The following is a 23,233-nucleotide window of genomic DNA, read 5'->3' on the forward strand; positions in this document are numbered from 1 at the left end:
TGAAAATGTCCTACATTGTGGCCCTACGTCCCTACAAGACGCTAAATATTAGAAAACCCCTACATATAGGGAATTTCCCCTACTTCTGGCAACACTGGCTGTGTTGATATTGCACCTACGGAGTTAGTATGCCACTAATATTGAGCCCATTATTAAAAAAGAAAAAATCGCTCAATTAGTGTGGGTAATAAATCCAAATTTGTAAAAATCGAGCAATATTCTTATGTAAGAGCTAGAATATCAAAATTTGAAATTTGAGTAACATTGGTTAATAAATAAGAGTACTATGGTCAAATTTGGGAAAATCGAGCGATGCATATATATGGAAGCTATATCTAAATCTGAACCAATTTGCATAATATTTTGCGGGTTTGATTAATACCACAAAAGGTTACCTTGTGCAATATTTGAGTAAGATCAGTTATAAAAAAAATGAGGCCTGTATGGTCAAACATAAGGTTATTAGGGGCGAATTTTTCAAAATCGGGTGATACATATATGGGAGCTATATCTACATCTGAACCGATTTCGATGAAATTTTGCATATATAATTAGTACTATAGAGGACTGGATCTAGCCAACTTTTAGTAAGATCGGTTAATAAATAAGAGTTTTATGGCCAAATTTAGAATAATCGGGCGGTACATATATATGGGAGCTATAGCTAAATCTGAACCGATTTCGATGATTTTTTGCACATATAGTTAGTGCTATAGAAGATTATATTTAGCCAGTTTTGAGTAAGATCGGTTGATAAATAAAGGTTTTGTGGCCAAATTTGGGAAAATCGGGTAATACATATATATAAGAGCTATATTTAAATCTGAACCGATTTGGATGAAATTGAAGGGCGATGGAAAAGATAACCTTTTGCCAAATTTGGTGACGATCCGTTTAAAAAAACGCGCAACGTGACCCCATTTGTCGAAATCGGGCGATACATATATATGGAAGCTATATCTAAATTTGATCCGATTTCTTCCAAATTCAATAGCGTTCGTCCTTGTGCCCAAAAAGCTCCCTGTACCAAATTTCATCAAAATCGGTTAATAATTGCGACCGGAATCCTGTGAACAACAAATACATGGACAGACGGACGGACACCAAGCGCTAGATCGACTCAGGAGGTGATTCTGAGTCGATCGGTATATATTTTATGGGGTCTAAATTCAATATTTCTGGTAGGCACATTTTTTGGTCGATCAAACTTATTATACCGTGACCACTATGTGGTTTAGGGTATAAAAAACATTTTTGTGAGTCACGCACGCGCGCATATAAGTATATATTTATTGTAAAATAACAAAAAACTTTGAAAGAAATCCAATAAAATGTAATACGTCTATCATTACAAAACAAACTATTTTGTAGTCACAATTGCCCAAAGGCAACATTCGCTACCACCTAAACGAATGGGCGTGGCGACCCGAAATTTTGGCTAGACGCTTCTTAAATGACTTCAACATGATTGAAAGTAAAAAAAAAATTAGCGATACCTATAAAAATTCGGGGTCAAAAGGGTTAAAAAGTGATGCAAATTCAGTGCAACGGCTCTTGATATGGTGGACATCCGTCCTATGACAATCCCATGTTAAAATCATCACTTCTGCGTCAATTTTGTACCACTGCCGGATCCAAAAAGAATATTTTCACTACTTTTTTGGCCACGTTTTTTTGCTGGGCTATTGATGCAATTAACTATCAAAAGGGGAACAGGAGATCCTGGAATTGCGTAACACTTTTCTATGGAACGGTTACATTTGTCCTTCGGAGTGTCCAAAAAGCAGCACGTCATCATTTTGTAAATGTTTTTTTTTTAATAGCAAAAATATCGGAAATTTTTTATATGATTACTTTTTTAACCACAAATACATTCATCGCAGACTTTTTTTACCTTTCACCTTGACATGAATACCATTCGGATGAATATGGAGAGTAGATAACCAAGTTGTGGAATTGATTCACATTCACCTGGTAGTGAATATGCGAAAATGGGCAGTACTATTATTAATTTTACAACTACCTCGCACGGTGGCAAATTAAGGGCATTTTAAGAACTGCCAACTAACGACTCTCAGATCGATAGCGCTATTATTGAGGGCGGTAGCGTGATTACAACAGACAGACAGGCGGACATGCTTCTATCGTCTTAAAATTTCTCCCTGATCAAGAATACATATATACTTTATATAATTGGAAATCGATATTTCGATTTGTTACAAACGGTAAACTTATTTTACCTCCAAACCCATAGAATAAATCATGAACGGCGTGGTCATTTCAAAACGATCCGTTCATGAAAGTGAATCAACACACATGTGTTGTCAAACTGAGAACATACGGGGTCAATCTGACAACGTTAAAATGACACCATGCGTTGTCACAACAACAACCAGCGTTCATGATAGTTACGAATTTAAAAACAAAATTAAAAACGATTTCCGCTACCGTGACTCGAACCTGTGTCGTCTGCACCATACGCGTTAACAGCCGCCTTAGCACAGTTGCCATAACAACGTCTAAGGATTATTTTAAGAATTTTTATAGGCAAACCAGGAGCCACCGTGGTGCAATGGTTAGTATGCCCGCCTTGCATACACAAGGTCTTGGGTTCGATTCCTGCTTCGACCGAACACCAAAAAGTTTTTCAGCGGTGGATTATCCCACCCCAGTAATACTGGTGACATTTCTGAGGGTTTCAAAGCTTCTCTAAGTGGTTTCATTGCAATGTGGAACGCCGTTCGGACTCGGCTATAAAAAGGAGGTCCCTTGTCATTGAGCTTAACATGGAATCGGGCAGCACTCAGTGATAAGAGAGAAGTTCACCAATGTGGTATCACAATGGACTGAACAGTCTAAGTGAGCCTGATTCATCGGGCAGCCACCCAACCTAACCTAACCTAACCTAGGCAAAGAAAAACGAATGCCGTTCATGAAATCGTGAACTCCCGTGGACGAAATCGTGAACATTCCGTTTTGATTTTTTTGTCAACGTTTCTGTTTCATTTTGCCACCGTTCGTTCACGATTGCGGAACACAATTTTTTCTATTAGTGCATAACCAATTTATGGTGGTGAGTATAATGAAGACAATTAATTTGTTGCAGAAAATAAAACACCATAAGACAGGCTAATATAAGGGGCAGCCACTATACCTAACCTAACTAATCCAGTAGTTCAAAATGACATTTTTTAAATAATTCTAAAACTTTTGAACGGATAAAGATATAAACATAATTTTTTCTATGCTTGAAAGCTGTGGTGCTTTCCTCTAAATTTGCAAGATCGTGTATCTCTTGTTGGTCCAGGGCTGCCCCCGCGACTCATGCGTGGTCACGACAATTTCGTGTCATCTCTAGAGAGCGAGATATGTCTCTTTCCTAGACAGCGAGATATGTCCACTAACTACACTGAAAAATGATGTTAACGATTATGCAACCTTAATTTTAGGATGCGAAATTTACAAAATATTAAGGACAAATTTCTTAAAATAATGAAATTTTAATTTCATTATTTTTTTTTTAAAGTTTATAATCTTTGCTTTAAAAATTTTTTCTCATTAAATTTAGGACACAAATTTTGATAATTTGCGTCCCTCCGTTAAAGTAGCATGTCTTTGAACTAAGGAAAATTTTCCTTAATATAAAGAAACACATTTTTGATTTAAAGAAATTGTCCTTAAATTAACTGAAATATTGACATTTTAGATTTAAGATAAAAACGCTTCAAATATAGGCTAAGACTTATTTTGAGGATTTAGCGTCTTTGGTTTAAAGCTTTTTTTTGGAATTAAGAAAACATTTTGTACTTTGAACTATCTGTTATAATTTGGATTTTTAAACTGGCTTTTATTTGTACCTGAGTACCTTTATTAATAAACCTCGAAGAGAGAATGAAAATTTGATAAATAAGATCTGTATCCCAATTTTAATTTAATTGGTCCTAGATTTAAAGCCAGATAGATCGCTAAAAAATTTCTTTATTTTAAAGAAGCCGCATCTTTGGCTCGGAATCAATACCAAAATCCTTAAGGGAAGGTCAAAATCTTTGGATCCAAGTAAACTTTTTTTTGAGTGTAAGTGCTACTTACACTCAGTGTGCAAAAATTCCACTTAGGGGATTTTTTTATACGAGTTTTGAGAATGATATTTTCAGCGAAATATTTTCGAACATTTGTTTTATAAAACGCAATAAAAATCATATTGATATCATAATCACTTCTAAAGTTCTAAAGATTTCAATTCACATATTTATTTCACAAAAAATTATATTTTTAAAATGAAATGGTCCTTACTCTACCAATTTTCGCTATTATGTTGATATCGTTATTCGTTCAAAAGTTGCAGATGGTGGTGGGTATAGTGTAATTTATTAAAAGATGTACACAATCTGTTTTTAATTCATAGATGCAATGTTATTATTTGGAAGGGATTTTTATAATATTTTATTAATACACACGGGACTAAATGCTTACAATTGGCATTGAATTGGGAAATTTACATTGAAAACACAACACATCGTAGGCCTTAAACTGACAATGGGCGAAATGACATAAACCGGTTCACCAGTTCTAATCTGTCTTATATTGGATATAAAAGTATTCAATTAAATTATATCATATACAAGTTCCACTGTATATCCTCTAAACATTTTTGTTCTTTTGCCAAAATAATGTTAACCATAAGTGAGACGCAAGGAATGATTAGTGTGCTGCCTGAGTGTGGGTGTTTTTTTGGACTCTGGTGGGTGATATATATTTATATATAGAGAGAGAGCGACTATTTGTTCTACTATCTGGCATATTTATAACACCTCGTATAACGAAAAATCACGCGCCTCTAACGTAACAACTAGCGAAAAATAAAAGTGTTCACATGTTTTATTTCGATTGCAGGTTCATGATGCTGCTACACCATCACCATTGTAAAGCTATTTGGTATTGTCTGTCTGTCTGTTGGTCGGGTGGATGGATGGATGTTTGAGGCATAGGCTATATCTTTACTGTGGAAGTGGAAGGTGGTCTTATTTTTAACGGTTGACGTCGTACACTGCATGTGATCATTGGAATTCATTGAATTTATTTTTAAAATAAATACTAAGGCAAACATCTAAACAAAAACAAAAAACAATAAATGCTGCAAAAGGAACACCGGTTAGTCAGGCGACGATGACCCCTTTTAATCACATGTCAATATAGATAGTGGCCCTAATATCGTTGATTAAGATCACAAATCGATTCATCACCATCCCAGCAAAACCCTGGGTTGAGAACACTGAAAAATAAGAATGCCCAAAGTTTTTGACTGTACACTAATGATTTTGGCATTGATTCCGAGCCAAAGAAGAAATTATGACACAATTCTCTTTTAAATATTAGTTTTGTATACTTGATTTTACACTGAAAGAAGAATTTTCTTTATTGAGAAACGAAATTTCAGACAAGCAAAGTTTTCTTTTGACGATAAAAACATTTTCTTTAAAAACAAATAAAATAGTTTACAGATAATCATTGAATCATTTATCATGAATTCAAGTTATGTGTTCCACATGAAAATATGTTACTTGATAAGAAAAGGGAATTTCGTTTGTCTAAAATATCATTCCTGAGGAAAGTATTTTTTTCTTTGGGTGTATATTTATTTGCCTTTTTAGCTTATTCTTCCTTCATGTGCTATCAAAGTCTTGTAAAAACAACTTTAATTTCAAAATCAGAATTGACTTCAAGTAGAAATTAGGCTATGCTATAATTAAACAAGTAAGTAAAATAAAGTAGAAAGTCGGGCGGGGCCGACTATATCATACCCTAAACCACCCCTACTGAATTAGTAAACATAAGCATTTGTGGGGTATCATTGGTATAGGTTTTGGAGAACATAAAGGGGGGTACATGTTTATGGGTGTCTTGTTACAATCTGAGCAGTAATGTCTAATATTAGGAGCTATAGTTTATTTTGCACCAAAAGAGTTAGTATGCCACTAATATTGTGTCCATTATTAAAAAAGAGGAAATCGGTCAATTAGTTGTGGGTAATAAATTCAAACTTCTGCAAATAGGACAATAGATTTATGTAAGAGCTACATGTAAGTCTAAATACGATCAAATATGACAAAATCGAGCGATGCATATATATGGGACCTATACCTAAATCTGAACCAATTTGTATAATATTTTGCAGGTATGATTGATACCACAGAAGGTCACTTTGTGTAAAGTTTGAGTACGATCAGTTAATAAATGAGACCCCTATGGTCAAAAATAAGGTTATTAGGGGTAAATTTTTCCAAATCGGGCGATACATATATATGGGAGCTACATCTAAATTTGAACCGATTTCGATGAAATTTTGCACATACAGTTAGTGCTATAGAAGATTACATTTAGCCAACCTTGGTTACGATCGGTTAATAAATAAGGGTTTTACGGCCAAATTTGGCAAAATCGGGTGATACATATATATGGGAGCTATATCTAAATCTGAACCGATTTCGATGAAATTTTGCACATACAGTAAGAGCTATAGAAGATTACATTTAGCCAACTTTGAGTACAATCGGTTAATAAATAAGGGTTTTACGGCCAAATTTGGCAAAATCGGGTGATACATATATATGGGAGCTATATCTAAATCTGAACAGATTTCGTTGAAATTGCGCACATACAGTTAGAGGTCTAGAAGATTATATTTAGCCAACTTTGAGCACTATCGGTTGATAAATATGTGTTTTACGGCCAAATTTGGCAAAATCGGGCGATACATATATATGGGAGCTATATCTAAATCTGAACCGATTTCGATTATTTTTGGCACATATTGTCAGTACCATAAAAGATTAGAGTAAGCCAAGTTTGAGTAAGATCGCTTAATAAATAAGGTTTTTATGGCCAAATTTGGGAAAAATCGGGTGATACATATATATGGGAGCTATATCTAAATCTGAACCGATTTCGATGAAATTTTGTAGACTTAAAGGGTGATGAAAAAGTTTACTATGTGCAAAATTTGATGACGATCGGTTTGTAAAAAAGCGCAACGTGACTCCATTTGTCGAAATCGGGCGATACATATATATGGGAGCTGTATCTAAATTTGATCCGATTCCAAATTCAATAGCGTTCGTCCTTGTGCCTAAAAAACACCCTGTACCAAATTTCATCCAAATCGGTTAATAATTGCGATCGGAATCCTGTGAACAACAAATACATGGACAGACGAACGGACGGACGGACGGACGGACACCAAGCGCTAGATCGACTCAGGAGGTGATTCTGAGTCGATCGGTATATATTTTATGTGGTCTAAAATCAATATTTCTGGTAGGCACATTTTTTGGCCGATCAAACTTATTATACCCTGATCACTATGTGGTTTAGGGTATAAACTTTTTTATACCCACCACCATAGAATGGTGACGGGGGTATAATAAGTTTGTCATTCCGTTTGTAACACATCGAAATATCGATTTCCGACTATATAAAGTATATATATATATTCTTGATCAGGGAGAAATTCTAAGACGATATAACCATGTCCGTCTGTCTGTCTGGCTGTCTGTCTGTTGTAATCACGCTACAGTCTTCAATAATGAAGCAATCGTGCTGAAATTTTGCACAAACTCGTATTTTGCCTGCAGGCAGGTCAAGTTCGAAGATGGGCTATATCGGTCCAGGTTTTGGTATAGTCCCCATATAAACCGACCTCCCGACTTGGGATCTTGAGCTTATAGAAACCATATCTAGAGGTAATCTAGAGGTATTTTAGAACCATAAAGAGTTGTGCCAAAAATGGTGAGTATCGGTCCATGTTTTGGTATAGCCCCCATATAGACCGAACTCCAGATTTTACTTCTCGTGCTTATAGAAACCGTAGTTATTATCCAATTTGCCGGAAATTGGAAATCTAGAGGTATTTTAGGGCTATAAACAGGTGTGCCGAAAATGGTGAGTATCGCTCCATGTTTTGGTATAGCCCCCATATAGACCGATCTCCAGATTTTACTTCTCGTGCTTATAGAAACCGTAGTTTTAATCCAATTTGCCTGAAATTTGAAATCTAGAGGTATTTTATGACCATAAAGAGGTGTGCCGAAAATGGGATGTATCGGTCCACGTTTTGCTATAGCCCTCATATAGACCGATCTCCCAATATTACTTCTTGGGCGTCTAGAAACTGTATTTTCTATCCGATTTGCATGAAATTTGAAATCTAGAGGTATTTTATGACCATAAATAGGGGTGTCGAAAATGGGGAGTATCGGTTCATGTTTTGGTATAGCCCCCATATAGACCCATCCCCCGATTTTACTTCTTGGGCGTCTAGAAACTGTATTTTCTATCCGATTTGCTTGAAATTGAAAATCTCTAGATATTTTAAGACCGCAAATACACAGAAAAAAAAGTGTCTCGTAAATTTAAGAAGATTTTTACAATAAATTATTACAAGAATTTTCCAGAATTTTAGTTCATTTTTCGTATCTTCAACGAAAATTAACTACTCGAAAGGAAATTTTACAAATTCTAAGTAGCGATCGTTTAGTTCATGGCCTACAAAATACGATGGAAATTTCCTTAAAAAATTTCTTAACTGATAGTTAAAAATTCGTTTGTCATGCTATAAAACTACTTGTGAAATGTAAAGTATTTTCTAAATAATAAGTGCAATTTACTATAAGATTTTTTTGTATGAGAAAATATTTTTTTACGAAAAATGAACTTGAAAGTGGATAAGGATTTCTTACTGACAATTCCTATGGTTAATAATTGTTTGTAAAAAATTACCCAATGAAATATTTTTAGTTCACATGTAATTAAATTTATAGACATTTTCGTCAAAAATGGTAGAAAACATTTCATGAAAATTTTGCAAATTTTAAGTTAAACGTTTCATCGTTCATAAACTGGTGTGCCTTTACGAATATTATTCTTAGAGTAAATTGTCAGCAGATGCGATGAACTAATGCATAGTACAGAGATCTTTATCGGCATAGTGGAATGTGATTAATGTAAAGATGATGTTACTTGAGTTTTGTTGTGTATACATGAGAGTGGGGTTGTTTTTATTTTTGTCCATTTAGTGGTTTGTGTGTGTGTGTTTGTTATTCGCGGATGGTTTATTTGGCTGGATGAGGTGTTGTTTTCAATAAAGGCACATGTGTTTTTGTTGTTGTAGGAATGTTTTGGATTTGCTTGGTTTTGTTTGGCATGCTTCAGTTGTATAGTTGGCGTTGGCGTGGGCTGTTGCATCTTTTTAGCTGGTATGCAACAAGGGAATATAAAGACATGGAATATTTTGGATTTTTGAGACATATATTGGTGTTTGTTTATTAAAGCTTTTAAATGAAAGTTATTAATATTTTATCGGTAGTTTAGAAAAAGTTATTAAGAATATTTAGGAAAATATGTTGAAAGTGTATTGAAATTTTTATTATTCTATGTAAAAAAATAATATTCAATTCAAGATGAATTTGGAAAATTTTTGTTATATCTCAGCGTATAGTTTATTCATAAATTGGTAAGTATTTTTTTTAATATGACTTTCTTTTAAAAAGAATATTTTTTATGTATATTATTATTTGTTAATTAATTTTTTTGGAAACCAGTTCAATGTTTTTCTTTGTTGTAAAAACAATATTTAATTTCAGAGCAACTCCAGATGGATTCGAACAAATTTAAAAAATAGAGAATTGGTAAGTTTTCTTTTAAAAATTGCCTTTTTTTCGACTAGAATATTTACGTTTTTATGACATTTTTATCATCAAAATTACAGGTTTTTAATACTTTATTTTAGTATTTCTTTAATAAAATATTTTGGAAACCAATGTAATATTTTTAATGTAAAAACAAATATTTAATTTCAGAATAACCCCTTAAAAATTTGGACAAATTTTTAGTACTCCTTTGCCTGTAATTAATAGTGAATTGGTAAGGATTCTTTAACTTTCTTTTAACAAGAATATTTGGTTTTTTATGCATATTATTATTTGTTTCATTAGATTTTTTGAAAACCTATTTAATAATTTTATTTAATGTAAAAAATAAATATTTAATTTCAGAGTAACCCAAATAAATTTGGACAACTTTTTATATTTCCCCTCAGCGTACAATTTAATAGAGAATTGGTAAGTTTTATATTAAAACTTTGGCTTTCTTTCAACTAGAATATTTATTTTATTATATCTTTCACATCGTTAACAACACAGTTTTATGAGTTTATTTAGAATACTTCATTATTTCTCTAATTGTTTCAAGTACAAATTTTATGAGATACGTTTTCCAAAGGAAAGTTAAATTCCTTGATAAACTGCCCCAAATATTGTAAGTTGCAAGCTAAAATGAAGAATTAAAAATTATATTTCATTACATGGTGTTAATTTTTAACAATTTTCATTATTGTTTCCATTTTTTTCCAGCAAGATATGTGAAAAAATTACCTACGATGAATAAAAAAAGGATAAGTCAAAATGTCCAAACAGCGAGTTCAAATGAACTACTCTCTGTTCCACGTGGTCATAATTTTTATTCACAAAAAACATTGTATTAAGAACTTTCATCATAAGTTTTTATAATAAAGTACTTTTGCTTAAAGAAAGTTAAATTTTAATGTATGAAAATTTTCATAATAGTAAAACGGTTTGTTGTTCCTTTAATTATTTAATTTCTCTGTACTGTGGAATGATTGATTTAAAAATAGTTTAGTCGTCGACATTTTAAAGAAACTGTTAACCAATTTTTATTATCGGGTTTCTCACAAAATAAGCAAGTAAACCAAAATAATACTGACTTTTTAACTTGGTAGGGGTATATAAATCTTATGGTGTTGTAAAAATGAACTAAACTACAATGTTATAGATGAACTAATATTTAAGAAAATTATAAACTAGACAAGTAGAAAAAAATCTTAAGGGCTAAATCATGGTCAATATTACTACAGTTTAGTTCATTTTGCAATGGAAAAGGGTTCACTGTTTTTTCAGTGTAGGGGTATCGAAAATGGGGAGTATCGATTCATGGTTTGGTATAGCACCCATATAGACCGATCTCCCGATTTTACTTTCTGGGCATCTAGAAACTGTATTTTCTATCCGATTTGCTTGAAATTGAAAATCTATCTAGAGGTGTGTCGAAAGTGGGGAGCACCGGTCCCAGTTTTGATATATCTCCCATATAAAGCGATCCCCCGATTTGTGGTCTTGAGCTTCTAGAAACCGTAGTTTTTATTCGATTTGCCTAAAATTGGAAATCGAGATGTATTCTAGGACCACAAATAGGTGTGCAGGCTGATCGCCCGATTTTAGATTTCGTAGTTTTTACCCAATTTGTCTGAAATTCGAATTTTAGAGGTATTTGAGGAACATTAAGAGGTGTGAAGAAGATTTTGAGTATTGGTCCATGCTTTGGTAAAGCCCCCATATAGACCTAACTCTTGGATTTAGTTCGTAGGCTGCAAGAATCTGTATTTTTTATCCACTTTGCCTGAAAATATAAATATACTGGTATTTTTGACCCTCAAAAATGTGTATCCCATTTCTACCGGTCCATTATGTAAGACATTTATCGATCGATCGATTTCCCTTCTTGAGGGTATAGAAGGATCATATCAATTGCTTGAAACTAAAAGTAATACTTCCAGATTTTACTCCTCGTTATCATTTAAATAATGACGGTAAAAATCTACGAATTTAAGATTTCAAATCAAGGCTCATTTAAACGATATGTTTATGATTTCTCTAAAATTCAAACAAAATTGGTTCTTATAAATCCAGAATCTGATCTGGTATTCATAGGTAGAATCTTTAAATTTATCTTCGGGAAGTGTACTGGTTGAATTGATCTGCTTGGGACAATATCTGTCATCAAACCCCCTTAAATCCTACATGTATTATCAAGATACCCGCACCGACGAAGAGTTTTCAAAGGAAACTATTATATTTGATTCGTGGTGGTGGGTACTTAAGATTCGGCCCGGCCGAACTTACTACTGTATATACTTGTTTTGTTTTAAATAAATAAATATCAGAGAAATGCATCTTTTAATCTAAATTGGCATTCGTACTTTAGGACATGAAATATTTAGACAATATTGTAATAGGGTACCCACACGCTCACAAAAAATCGCTTCTGTAACATATACTCCCAAACATATTTTGCTTCAAGCATATACATTTTTGGGTATTGCCCAAACATTTATATGTTTGATCTCTTCCAATATATAATATGTTCGAAAGCATATTGGTCTAAACAATATATGTTTGGGTAGTCTAAGTTCCAAACATTTTGTATTTTTGCATCCAAATTCAATAATGTTGTCTTCCAAAAAACAATATGTTATTATGTGAACATATAATATGTTTGGAAGCATTTTGCACCCAAAAATATTATATGCTTAAAAAAAATTCTCCCAAACAATATTGTGCTCAAAATTTTATTTATTTATTTATATATTTACAATCATAATGAATTATGAAAATAAACAGGTAATATAGGTGCTAACAACATAGGTTTTCGACCTGAATGCTCAAAATTTTGTTTCTGCCCAATTGTATATTCCCCGACATCTTTCTCACTTCCACGAGATTTTTTAGTTCTTAGCACCTTTTTCTGTAATACAAACATTGTAGAAGAAATTATTCAATTGTATGATTTTTTTATTTTAATTTTACCTTTTGCCGGACGGGGATTCGAACAGCGGACCACACAGTTTGTAAGGATCAAAGAAGTAGCTGATCAATTGCCCAAGGAAAAATAAAATGTTAATTTTGTAATAACAAGCAACAACCACCAACTTAATTCAATATCGCTCCCTGTTAAATAGCGCTCCAAGCTACTAAACACATATATGTTTATAGGCTATTTCTAAATTAATATATGTTTGCATTCAAGCATATTATATTTACAAACATTTTATGTCCCAAACATAATATGTTCGAACATAATAACATATATGTCCCAAACATGTTATGCTAGTTTATGAACATTATATGCTTGCACTCAAAAATATTGTGTTTAAAAATTTGTGTTCCAAACATATAATGTTTATAGCCAAACATATGAAAAACAGTCTTTTTCATCCGTGCAGTAAAACAAATGTGCTTTCTGTTCTAAAGGCACAACTTTAGAAGCACTTTCAAGAAGATGCTCCCCAAAATGATCTATATTTTAAAACCGCTGGAAGTTCTTTTAATTCATGTTTTATATCACCCTTTTTTATATTTTTATACCCTAAACCAGATAGTGGTCAGGGTATAATAAGTTTGATCGGCCAAAAAATGTGCCTACCAGAAATATTGATTTTAGACCCCATAAAATATATACCGATCGACTCAGAATCACCTCCTGAGTCGATCTAGCGCTTGGTGTCCGTCCGTCCGTCCGTCCGTCTGTCCATGTATTTGTTGTTCACAGGATTCCGGTCGCAATTATTAACCGATGTTGATGAAATTTGGTACAGGGAGTTTTTTGGGCACAAGGAACGCTATTGAATTTGGATGAAATCGGATCAAATTTAGATATAGCTCCCATATATATGTATCGCCCGATTGCGACAAATGGGGTCAAGTTGCGCGTTTTTTCAAACGGATCGTCACCAAATTTCGCAAAAGGTAATATTTCCATCGCCCTTCAAGTATATATATATATATATATATATATATATATATATATATATATATATATATATATATATATATATATATATATATATATATATATATATATATATATATATATATATATATATATATATATATATATATATATATATATATATATATATATATATATATATATATATATATATATATATATATATATATATATATATATATAACTGTATGTGCGAAATTTCATCGAAATCGGTTCAGATTTATATATAGCTCCCATATATATGTATCGCGCGATTTTGAAAAATTTGCCCCTAATAACCTTATTTTTGACCATAGGGGCCTCATTTATTAACTGATCGTACTCAAATTTTACACAAAGTGACCTTCTGAGGTATCAATCATACCTGCAAAATATTATACAAATTGGTTCAGATTTAGATATAGGTCCCATATTTATTAACCTACGTTATTCAAATTTCAAATTTTGATGTACTAGCTGATCGTATTTAGACTTACATGTAGCTCTTACATAAATCTATTGCACTTTTTGCAGAAATTTGGATTTGTTACTCACAACTAATTGACCGATTTTCTCTTTTTTAATAATGGACTCAATATAAGTGGCATACTAACTCTTTTTGGTGCAAAATAAACTATCGCTCCTAATATTAGACATTTCTGCTCAGATTGTGACAAGACACCCATAAACATATACCCCCCTTTATGTTCTCCAAAACCTATACCAATGATACTCGAAAACCTATACCAATGGTACCCCACAAATGCTTATGTTTACTCAAGGCCGTATTCAGGGGGGGGATGAGGGGGATCAAAACCCCCCCCCCCCGAAATGAATGAATATTTTTATATAAATAAATATATATTTTTAGCTGCATAGAAAAATCTTATCGAAGATGTTAAAGAAAAGCTGGAGGTTTTATTTTGAAAAACTTGCACAAATCATAGAATACTAGTTGAAAAGCCCGTCAAACGATGGTCGAAAAAAAGAGATTGTTTTTGTTCTCGCACCACAAATTTCATTTTTGGAAAATGTATTTCTGCTTTTTATTTGTGTTTGTTGTTCTTTTTGACAAAAGTTTCTATAAAAATAAAATTTTGCAAAAAAAATCTGTAGAAAAAAATGTTGCAAATTTGTTTCTATAGAAACAAAATTTTGCAAAAATTTACTATAGAAATAAAATTTGTACAAAATTTTCAATTGAAATAAATATTTGACAAAATTTTCTATAAAAATAAAATTTTGCAAAAATTCTATATAGAAATAAAATTTTGACATTTGACATTTTCTACCGAAATAAAAAATCGATTATATAGAATCGCATTCTTTTTTCGACTAAAACATTCTTGAAGTTCAATAAAATCCTGTTTTTGACTATGTCTTTTACAAAATCGAGATTTTCTTCCCACATGAACATGTCTGTTTTGACATATTTGTGAAAGACTATTAGCAAATAAGGTTGATAAAGACTTTCTCAAAATATTAAAATATTTTGTCAAAGCTATTGTACCATAAATCTGATATCGACTCAAAAATGTCTATACAAATGGTACTAAATCACTCGCGGGGGTACTACGGTACTGACCGGGGTGAAATAGTATTGAAAAAAGTACTATAGTACTGCATTTTCCATCCCTGCAGTTACTACGTACTCATCCGAACTTTCATTTTCAACAATGAAGAGATTAAAGACGTATCTTAGAAATTCGACTACCCTGCCAACATTTTTTGAATTTGGGGGCGCTTCTGAGAATCCCCACTACGTCGAAAACAATCATATACGACATCAAAAACTCGTCGGAAAAGCGCCGTCACTATTGAGAAGTTGTACCACGCCAATCAAAATTATAAATTAAAACCAAAATATTCCTGTAAAGTCTTGCGAAATCTAGGGGAACAAGAAACTGCGCATCAATTGAATTAATTTATCTGCTTCATATTGAACTGTTTTATTAAAGTAACCGCGAAAATTTCAACTCGAAAAGCGAACATAGTACTTACCTTTACTACGAAAAAGTTTCTCATCAGTGCAATTATTAGGTGCCTATTTAGATCAATTTCGAAGGACGCCAATAAGAACCCCTGCAAACTATCAGAAAAAGTGCATTTTAAGGTATTTGTAGAAGAATCATTGTGGTCAAGTAAAACACGATTGTGTAGATGTTTATTGATTTGATTAAACATTTATAATTTCTTATAAATAAAATATTTTTCGGTTTATCTCATCACATTTAACATAATTTTTTGCATTAATAAAAGAATGATGTTGAGTTTTAAGTAGCATGTTACATATTGCAGAGTCTATCAGCCAGTTTGTTTATTTTCGATGGAGACAGCGTGCCTGGAAAATTATTTGAAAAACGATCACTTTATTCTATTTGGAAAGTCGAAAATTGTTCACCATATATCTTTCACAATTTTAAGCGTAATGTCTATGTCTTCAATACTTTATTTTCGTTTTTATTTAAATAAAATATAACAAGCTGGTTGCGCTTGGCGTTTCACAAAAAATAAAATGGCTCTTCTAACAGTAGTGATGGCAAAATACTTCATGTACTTTTTGATATGCTTCCCCCATCACAGTTCGCGATGGTTGTGGTGACATTTACGAGTCTGTGGTAGCGATGAGGATGAAATGGAACTTTGAAATGCTGGCAGGGTAGCGAGAGTAGACTCAATGGATTGGTTCATCACCGAATAAATGTGCCGACTGAAGAAGTAATTGATTTATTTGCTGCCCAAAAAGCCCGTTTGCTCAATTTAATATTATAAAAATATTGTATACATACCTATGCATAAATAAAATTTTCTACACATGAGATTATATGAATATTTTTTTTTTAAGTTGAACCCCCCCCCCCCGAATTAAAATCCTGGCTACGGCGTTGTGTTTACTAATTCAGTAGGGGTGGTTTAGGGTATGATATAGTCGGCCCCGCCCGACTTTCTACTTTACTCACTTGTTGAGTATTAATTTTAACTTTATTGTATCAAATACACAGTAAGAATTAACAAAATGTTACAAATATTAATATTTTGTCGTAAAAAGGAATTCTAGGAAAGATGTGAATATTTCAAAGTATTTTAATTCAAACGTTTTTGTAGCAAACGATTTTTTTGGTGATAAAAGTTTAAAATTTTCGAAGAAATTCAAAAAACTCTAACAAAAGAAAAACGTTTTCAGTACACGTTTTCCAAAAGTTTTCTTTCTTTGTGTGTACTACATTGTTTTTCATATCGACATCCTGGTAATGCCAAGAAGATTACCACTTAATAGTAGGTTAGTTTATGTGTAGTAGTCCACTAATTCAGCCTAACTTAGACTATTCAGTTCATAGTGATACCACATCGGTGAACTTCTCTCTTATCCCTGTTTAGCTCAATGACCTCTCTTTTATAACCGAGTCCGAACGGCGTTTCATATTGCGGTGAAACCTCTTAGAGAAGCTTTAAAATACTCAAAACTTTCACTATCTAAGTTATTGCTTACCAAATTTAAACTAAACTGTCGCCAATATTAATTGGAATTGAGAGTTTTTTTTTTGGGTGTTGCTAAAAATTTTAATATTAACTTTTTATAGTTATTCAAATTATTTCCGTTATGAAAAAAATCTAATCCAAATTCGAGATTATTTTAGTACACTTAAAAAATATTGACATTCCCATTTTTTTAATATTTTATAAACGAAATAAAATTTTTGTTAATTAAAAAATATGTTAATTTATTATCACTATAACGACGAAATTATTTTCTGTGTACACTTAAGTATGTTAAATATAATTATTAATAAATTAAGATTTTTTAGATGTTTTTTTTTAATATTTTAATTTTGTGTTTTTACATGGTGTCCATAATTTTTTTTGTTCATGATATTTTTCTCTATGTATGAATTATTATTTTTTCTTAATATCACATTAAATTTTCTTGTTTCTCTGTTTGATATTTAGCTTAGCTATATCCTTTTTTTCGTATCCTATACGTTATATCAGGGCTGTGGCTGTTGCATTTTCATTTCTTCCAAATTTTATGGATTGAACCTTTTTGACATATTAATCACTGTTACTGCATCTTCATCATTGGTTTCCCATGCAAGATGTTGGTTCTATCTTTTTAAGGCCTTCTCTGGTATAGATTGTCATTGGTTCATTTTGTTATATTGTCCCTTTAGTCCGTTTCATTGATTTTTCATATTCATACTTGAAGGCTTTTGGGTGTGAAAACATTGGTAACACTATCCCATCCACAATCAGCTAATTCATGCGGTTTATTGGCATTCCAGTCAAGGCCACAAACAAACTCGGTATGGTGTTCATGTATTTCAACAGCATCGGCTGAAACACTGAGATCCCAGATTCTGTAATTATAAAATTTAAATTTAAAAATTAATTGATTGAAAACAAAAGAAAACAAAAAACAGCAAATTAAAATGTTGGTAAGTTGTGTAGAAAATGAAGTTAATATAATATTTATTGTGACTATCAGAGGTAATTGTAATATTTGGATCTTAATATATTCGATGTTCACATGAATATATTTTATATCTCATAAAAGTATAGACCAATTAGGTTTGACTTCATTATTTGTATTTTCAATATCAATTATTTAATGCTATCACGAGAACTGTTTATTTAGGAGATTTCAGAAATACAAAACAAATCAAATAAAACTTAGGGCCTCAAACAATTACGTATATCTAAAGCTTTGATCAAGTGAAAGCTTTATTGTAACTTCACTTCGCTTGCCGAAACTGGGGTAAAATATTTAATTTGGGATAATTAATGCACACATTAATTTAATACACACATTAAAATTACTTATATTCTCTAAAACTGCAAGTCACATGAACACTATCCAATCGTTCATATTTTCAATATCAATTGTCTGATGGCTTTAGAAAACTATAAAAAAATATGGCTTTAAAAAACTGTAATGAAATATTCATACAATTACAAAAAGCAATAAAGAATTATAGATGAAAAAACGGAAGATCGCATGAAAAATATTAAATAGTCGGATAATGAAAAATTAGAGGGTTTTTGCCACTAGCAAATTTACTCGTTTGGTTTAGAATATGACATGATGCACACATATAAATTTCTTGTATTATATGAAATTATAGACCAAGACAAACGTTTTCAATATTTCATATTTTCAATATCAATTATATAATGTTTTAAGGAAACTGATATAGAATAGTTTCTTTCCAAAGCTAAACATAAAAAAAACAAGTACATACGGCCAGGCCGAAGCTTATGTACCCTCCACCATGGATTGCGTAGAAACTTTTACTGAAGACTGTCATCCACAATCGAATTACTTGGGTTGCGGTAACACTTGCCGATGGCAAGGTATCTTAAAACTTCCTAACACCGTAATATATACCACATAGTTCATACATGGTATATATTAAACTAAAAAAGGCCGATTAAATACGTATATAATTAAGTTTAAAGTTTCTATAGAAATAAAATTTTGACAAAATAAAATTTTGACAACATTTTTTATAGAAGTAAAATTTGGGAAAAATTTTCTATAGAAATAAAATTTTGACAAAATTATCTATTGAAATAAAATTTTGGTAGAATATTTTGGCTCGAGTAGCAACCATGATTATGAACCGATATGGACCAAGTTTTGTGTGATTGAGGATCGGATATATATAATTATAGACCGATACGGACCAATTTTGGCATGGTTATTAGCGGCCTTATACTAACACCACGTTGCAAATTTCAACCGGATCGGATGAATTTTGCTCCTCCAAGAGGCTCCGGAGATCAAATCTGGGGAACGGTTTATATGGGGGCTATATATAATTATGGACCGATATGGACCAATTCTTGAGTGTTTGGTAGAGACCATACACTAACACCACGTACCAAATTTCAATCGGATGGGATGACTTTTGTTCCTCTAAGAGGCTCCGGAGGTCAAATCTGGGGATCGGTTTATATGGGGGCTATATATAATTATGGACCGATATGGACCAATTCTTGAGTGTTTGGTAGAGACATACACTAACACCACGTCCCAAATTTCAATCGGATGGGATGACTTTTGTTCCTCTAAGAGGCTCCGGAGGTCAAATCTGGGTTTATATGGGGGCTATATATAATTATGGGCCGATGTGGACCAATTTTTGCATGGTCATTAGAGAACATATACCAACATCATGTACCAAATTTCAGCCGGATCGGATGAAATTTGCTTCTCTTAGAGGCTCTGCAAGCCAAATCGGGGGATCGGTTTATATGGGGGCTATATAATTATGGACCGATGTGCACCAATTTTTGCATGGTTTTTAGAGACCATATACTAACACCATGTACCAAATTTCAGCCGGATCGGATGAAATTTGGTTCTCTTAGAGGTTCCGCAAGCCAAATCGGGGGATCGGTTTATATGGGGGCTATATGTAATTATGGACCGATATGGACCAATTTCTGCACGGTTGTTAGAGACCGTACACTAACACCATGTACCAAATTTCAGCCGGATCGGATGAAATTTTCTTCTCTTAGAGCAATCGCAAGCCAAATTTGGGGGTCCGTTTCTATGGGGGCTATACGTAAAAGTGGACCGATATGGACCAATTTTTGCATGGTGATTAGAGACCACATACTCACACCATGTACCACATTTCAGCCAGATCGGACTCTTTTAAATTTGAGTGCCGGAGCACACACGAACTCTTTTAAATTTGAGTGCCGGAGCACACATGAAGCCCGGCACTTTTTAAAAAGAGGGGGTCGACATGACAACTCCGCTCACAAGTGCCAATGAAATGAGCAGCCCTTTTTAAAAGTTCGTAGAACTGTTCTATAAAATGAGGGTTGTTTTGAATTTTGTATACATAGCTGAGATGCCATCTTGTAAATTTTAAACATTTTTCTAGGGAAACAATTGGAAATAAAAATATGCAAATGTGTGGATAACAAAAAAAAAAGAAAGTGTGTGGAAAAGTTTAACAAAACACAGAATAGCCCTCATATTCATGAAAGTAACGTAAACGTTAAATCTACTGCTAACAAACAAATTCCTTCGATAAACTGTCAGTATATTATTATTGTGTATATGAACATAAATGTAGAACGTCCCGGAAGGCGGTAATCAGTCCAGTGTAGAACCAACTAAGACCCATTAAAAGAAAAAGGTTTAAAACACAAACGGTTTGAAAAACATCTTTGTAACCTTAACAACTGATTCTTGATGTTGTTGAAATATGCGGAATTGACACTGAAATTTTGCCTGCAAAGAAATTTTTGAAAATCAGCAATTTGCCGTACAAAAATGGATATTGATAATTCGCCGTGGACATATTTTCAAACCAATGAAGAGACTGTTTGCAAAAAATGTAATCGATCAATCAAATCATTACAACTGACTTACTATCGTGGTTTAAAATTTAGAGGGTTATATACAAATTATAAATGACAACATGTTTGTCCGTATCCATTCATTTCATTTGTATTTCAAATTAAAAAAAAAAATCACATATGGTATCACCAATTTCAATTTGTGTCACACATAACATACTGCTACATATTTTTTGTGTCATATATGAAAGAGGTGTGTGAGCAAGAGTTTTTCGTTTAAATTAGCTCGAAAAGAGCTTATTTTTCAGTGCCGCTCATTCGTATTGGCACTTTATTCATAGGGCTCTGAGAGCAAGAGCTAAAAAACTGAACAGTTTTTTTTAAGTGCTGAGCCGGAGGTTCGGAGAAATTTCGAACACTATTTGTGAATATCAAATTATCGAAGAAAATACAATTTTAAAAGTAATGAATTTTGTTTCTACCTCAAAAGTTTCTTGATCTTTTGTATACATAAAAAAATAATTTTCTAAAGTTATTATTAAACTAATATTCATATTTATATAATATTTCCACCCGTAAATTTTATGGTATATAAAAATTCTCACTTACCTTGTGGTAAAATCATAATTAGCCGAAGCCAATACCGTAGCCTTGTGCGGTGAAAAGGCCAATCTTCGTACAGCAAAATCTCCCGAATATAATTCGAAAACATGTTCTCGCATATTTCGTAAATCCCATGCTCTAACCAGACCATCTGAACCACCAGTTACCAAGATATTACGATCCAACTTACTCCAATCCATGGAAAGTATTTCACTATTATGAGCCTCGGGTACCGACATCAAAGGTTTACCTGAAAAATCAAAAGAATTCCATAAATTCAATAAACCATCCGTACCTACACTAGCAAAAATATTCGCTATAAATGGTGAAAATTTTGCACTATATATTAAATCGGTATGACCACTATAGGTGGCCACCGATTTTTGGCGATTACAATCCCACAATTTGATCGCGCCGTCCCAACTGGCCGATAGTATTTGATGATAATTCCATTTTTCACTCCAGTCTACGCTGTATACCTCATTTTTGTGCTCACGCAAACACATCACAGGCGTTTGGGGAATTTTCTGGGCAGACTCACAATCAACATCAAGACCAGACCATATCTGTAGGGAGCCATCACCCGATGAGGTGACAGCTATATTATTGGCATATGGACACCATGAAACATCAAAAAGACCATCTGACCATTCGAGACGACCAATCTCGGTGAGACCCTTTGTTGGTAAATCCTGTAAAAGAAATAAAGAACCACCGCCGGCCAGGCCATAAAGTTGACTGTAATCGAAGAAAAAGAAATAAAAAAAATATATATTTTTAATATTTTGAAACAATTTTTAGGTATCTTTTTATAATTTGTTTTACGAAAATGTTTTGCCATATATCTTACCTTGTGGCCAGCAGTAGGCGATCTGTTTCAAATGTTGAATATTTTACACTGTAACCATGGCGATCAGCTGTGGTATATGTAGTATACATTATGAAATGTTTATGCAATCAACTGTAATAAAAAAATGAAAAATATAAAATGTATTATAAAATAAATTAAAACAACATTAATATACGTATACAAATTCCCAAAGAAGTAATTTTTTAAACTACGTAGCGAGCTAGCAAGAGGTTAATTTGTACACATATCGTAATCTCACGGAATCTTATTGAAGGCAACTTTCTTAGCTAAGACAACACCTTGTTGGGGGATTTTTATCGTATATCAAAATATACGATTAAATATTTTTATATAACATTGGCATACTTTCAGGCGCTTTTAAAATTACACTTTATATTATCGTATGTAGACAAAGCCGGGTAAGAACATATTAACGGCGTGTATATATGGTGAGTGTATTTGCTAAGTAGACTACGTCCTTGTTCTAGATGGCGCTAGTGAATATAAAGTGCAATTCATTATTGAGCAGAGTTGCCGTTTTGATCAAATCGGACAAAAATTGGTCCAAAAAATTATAAATTTGGTCCGATGGTCGGACCAAATGGAATTTTGTTGATTTTGGTTTTTTGATTTCTATAGAAATAAAATTTTGCCAAAATTTTCTATAGAAATACAATTTTGCCAAAATTTTCTATAGAAATAAATAGAAGAAAAAAATGAATAGAAATAAAAATTTGACAAAAATTTTAACTCTTTAATTAATATTAATTTAATTTGGAAAAATGGTCCGCTGGGGGGAATTTAAAAAAAAAAATTTGGTCGAAAATAAAATTTTGTTGTGGCAAC

General features: G+C 32.6%; 1 protein-coding gene and 2 long non-coding RNA genes across 3 annotated transcripts in view; 1 reads left to right on the forward strand and 2 right to left on the reverse strand.

The window, feature by feature from the left end:
• Positions 1 to 5,146, forward strand: part of LOC142233093 (uncharacterized) — a 73,968-nt gene extending 68,822 nt beyond the window's left edge. The window contains exon 2 of the long non-coding RNA XR_012721314.1: positions 4,894 to 5,146. This is a non-coding gene — a long non-coding RNA (uncharacterized LOC142233093). The remainder of the gene's footprint in view (positions 1 to 4,893) is intronic.
• Positions 5,147 to 12,402: 7,256 nt separating this feature from the next.
• LOC142237247 (uncharacterized) lies at positions 12,403 to 12,846 on the reverse strand. The gene is made up of 2 exons (XR_012722410.1): positions 12,657 to 12,846; positions 12,403 to 12,594 (listed from the first exon to the last, which is right to left on the reverse strand). It is a non-coding gene; the product is annotated as an uncharacterized LOC142237247 (long non-coding RNA).
• Positions 12,847 to 17,307: 4,461 nt separating this feature from the next.
• On the reverse strand, positions 17,308 to 22,494 carry Pex7 (peroxisomal biogenesis factor 7). Its single transcript, XM_075305122.1, has 3 exons — positions 22,388 to 22,494; positions 21,544 to 22,275; positions 17,308 to 17,972 (listed from the first exon to the last, which is right to left on the reverse strand). The coding sequence occupies exons 1-3, from the start codon at positions 22,474 to 22,476 to the stop codon at positions 17,810 to 17,812; spliced, it is 984 nt and encodes a 327-aa protein (XP_075161237.1). The 5' UTR covers positions 22,477 to 22,494; the 3' UTR covers positions 17,308 to 17,809.
• Between the last annotated feature and the right edge of the window lie 739 nt (positions 22,495 to 23,233).

The sequence above is a fragment of the Haematobia irritans genome, chromosome 4 (assembly GCF_050003625.1).
Source record: "Haematobia irritans isolate KBUSLIRL chromosome 4, ASM5000362v1, whole genome shotgun sequence".
NCBI classification, from domain to species: Eukaryota; Metazoa; Arthropoda; class Insecta; order Diptera; family Muscidae; genus Haematobia; species Haematobia irritans.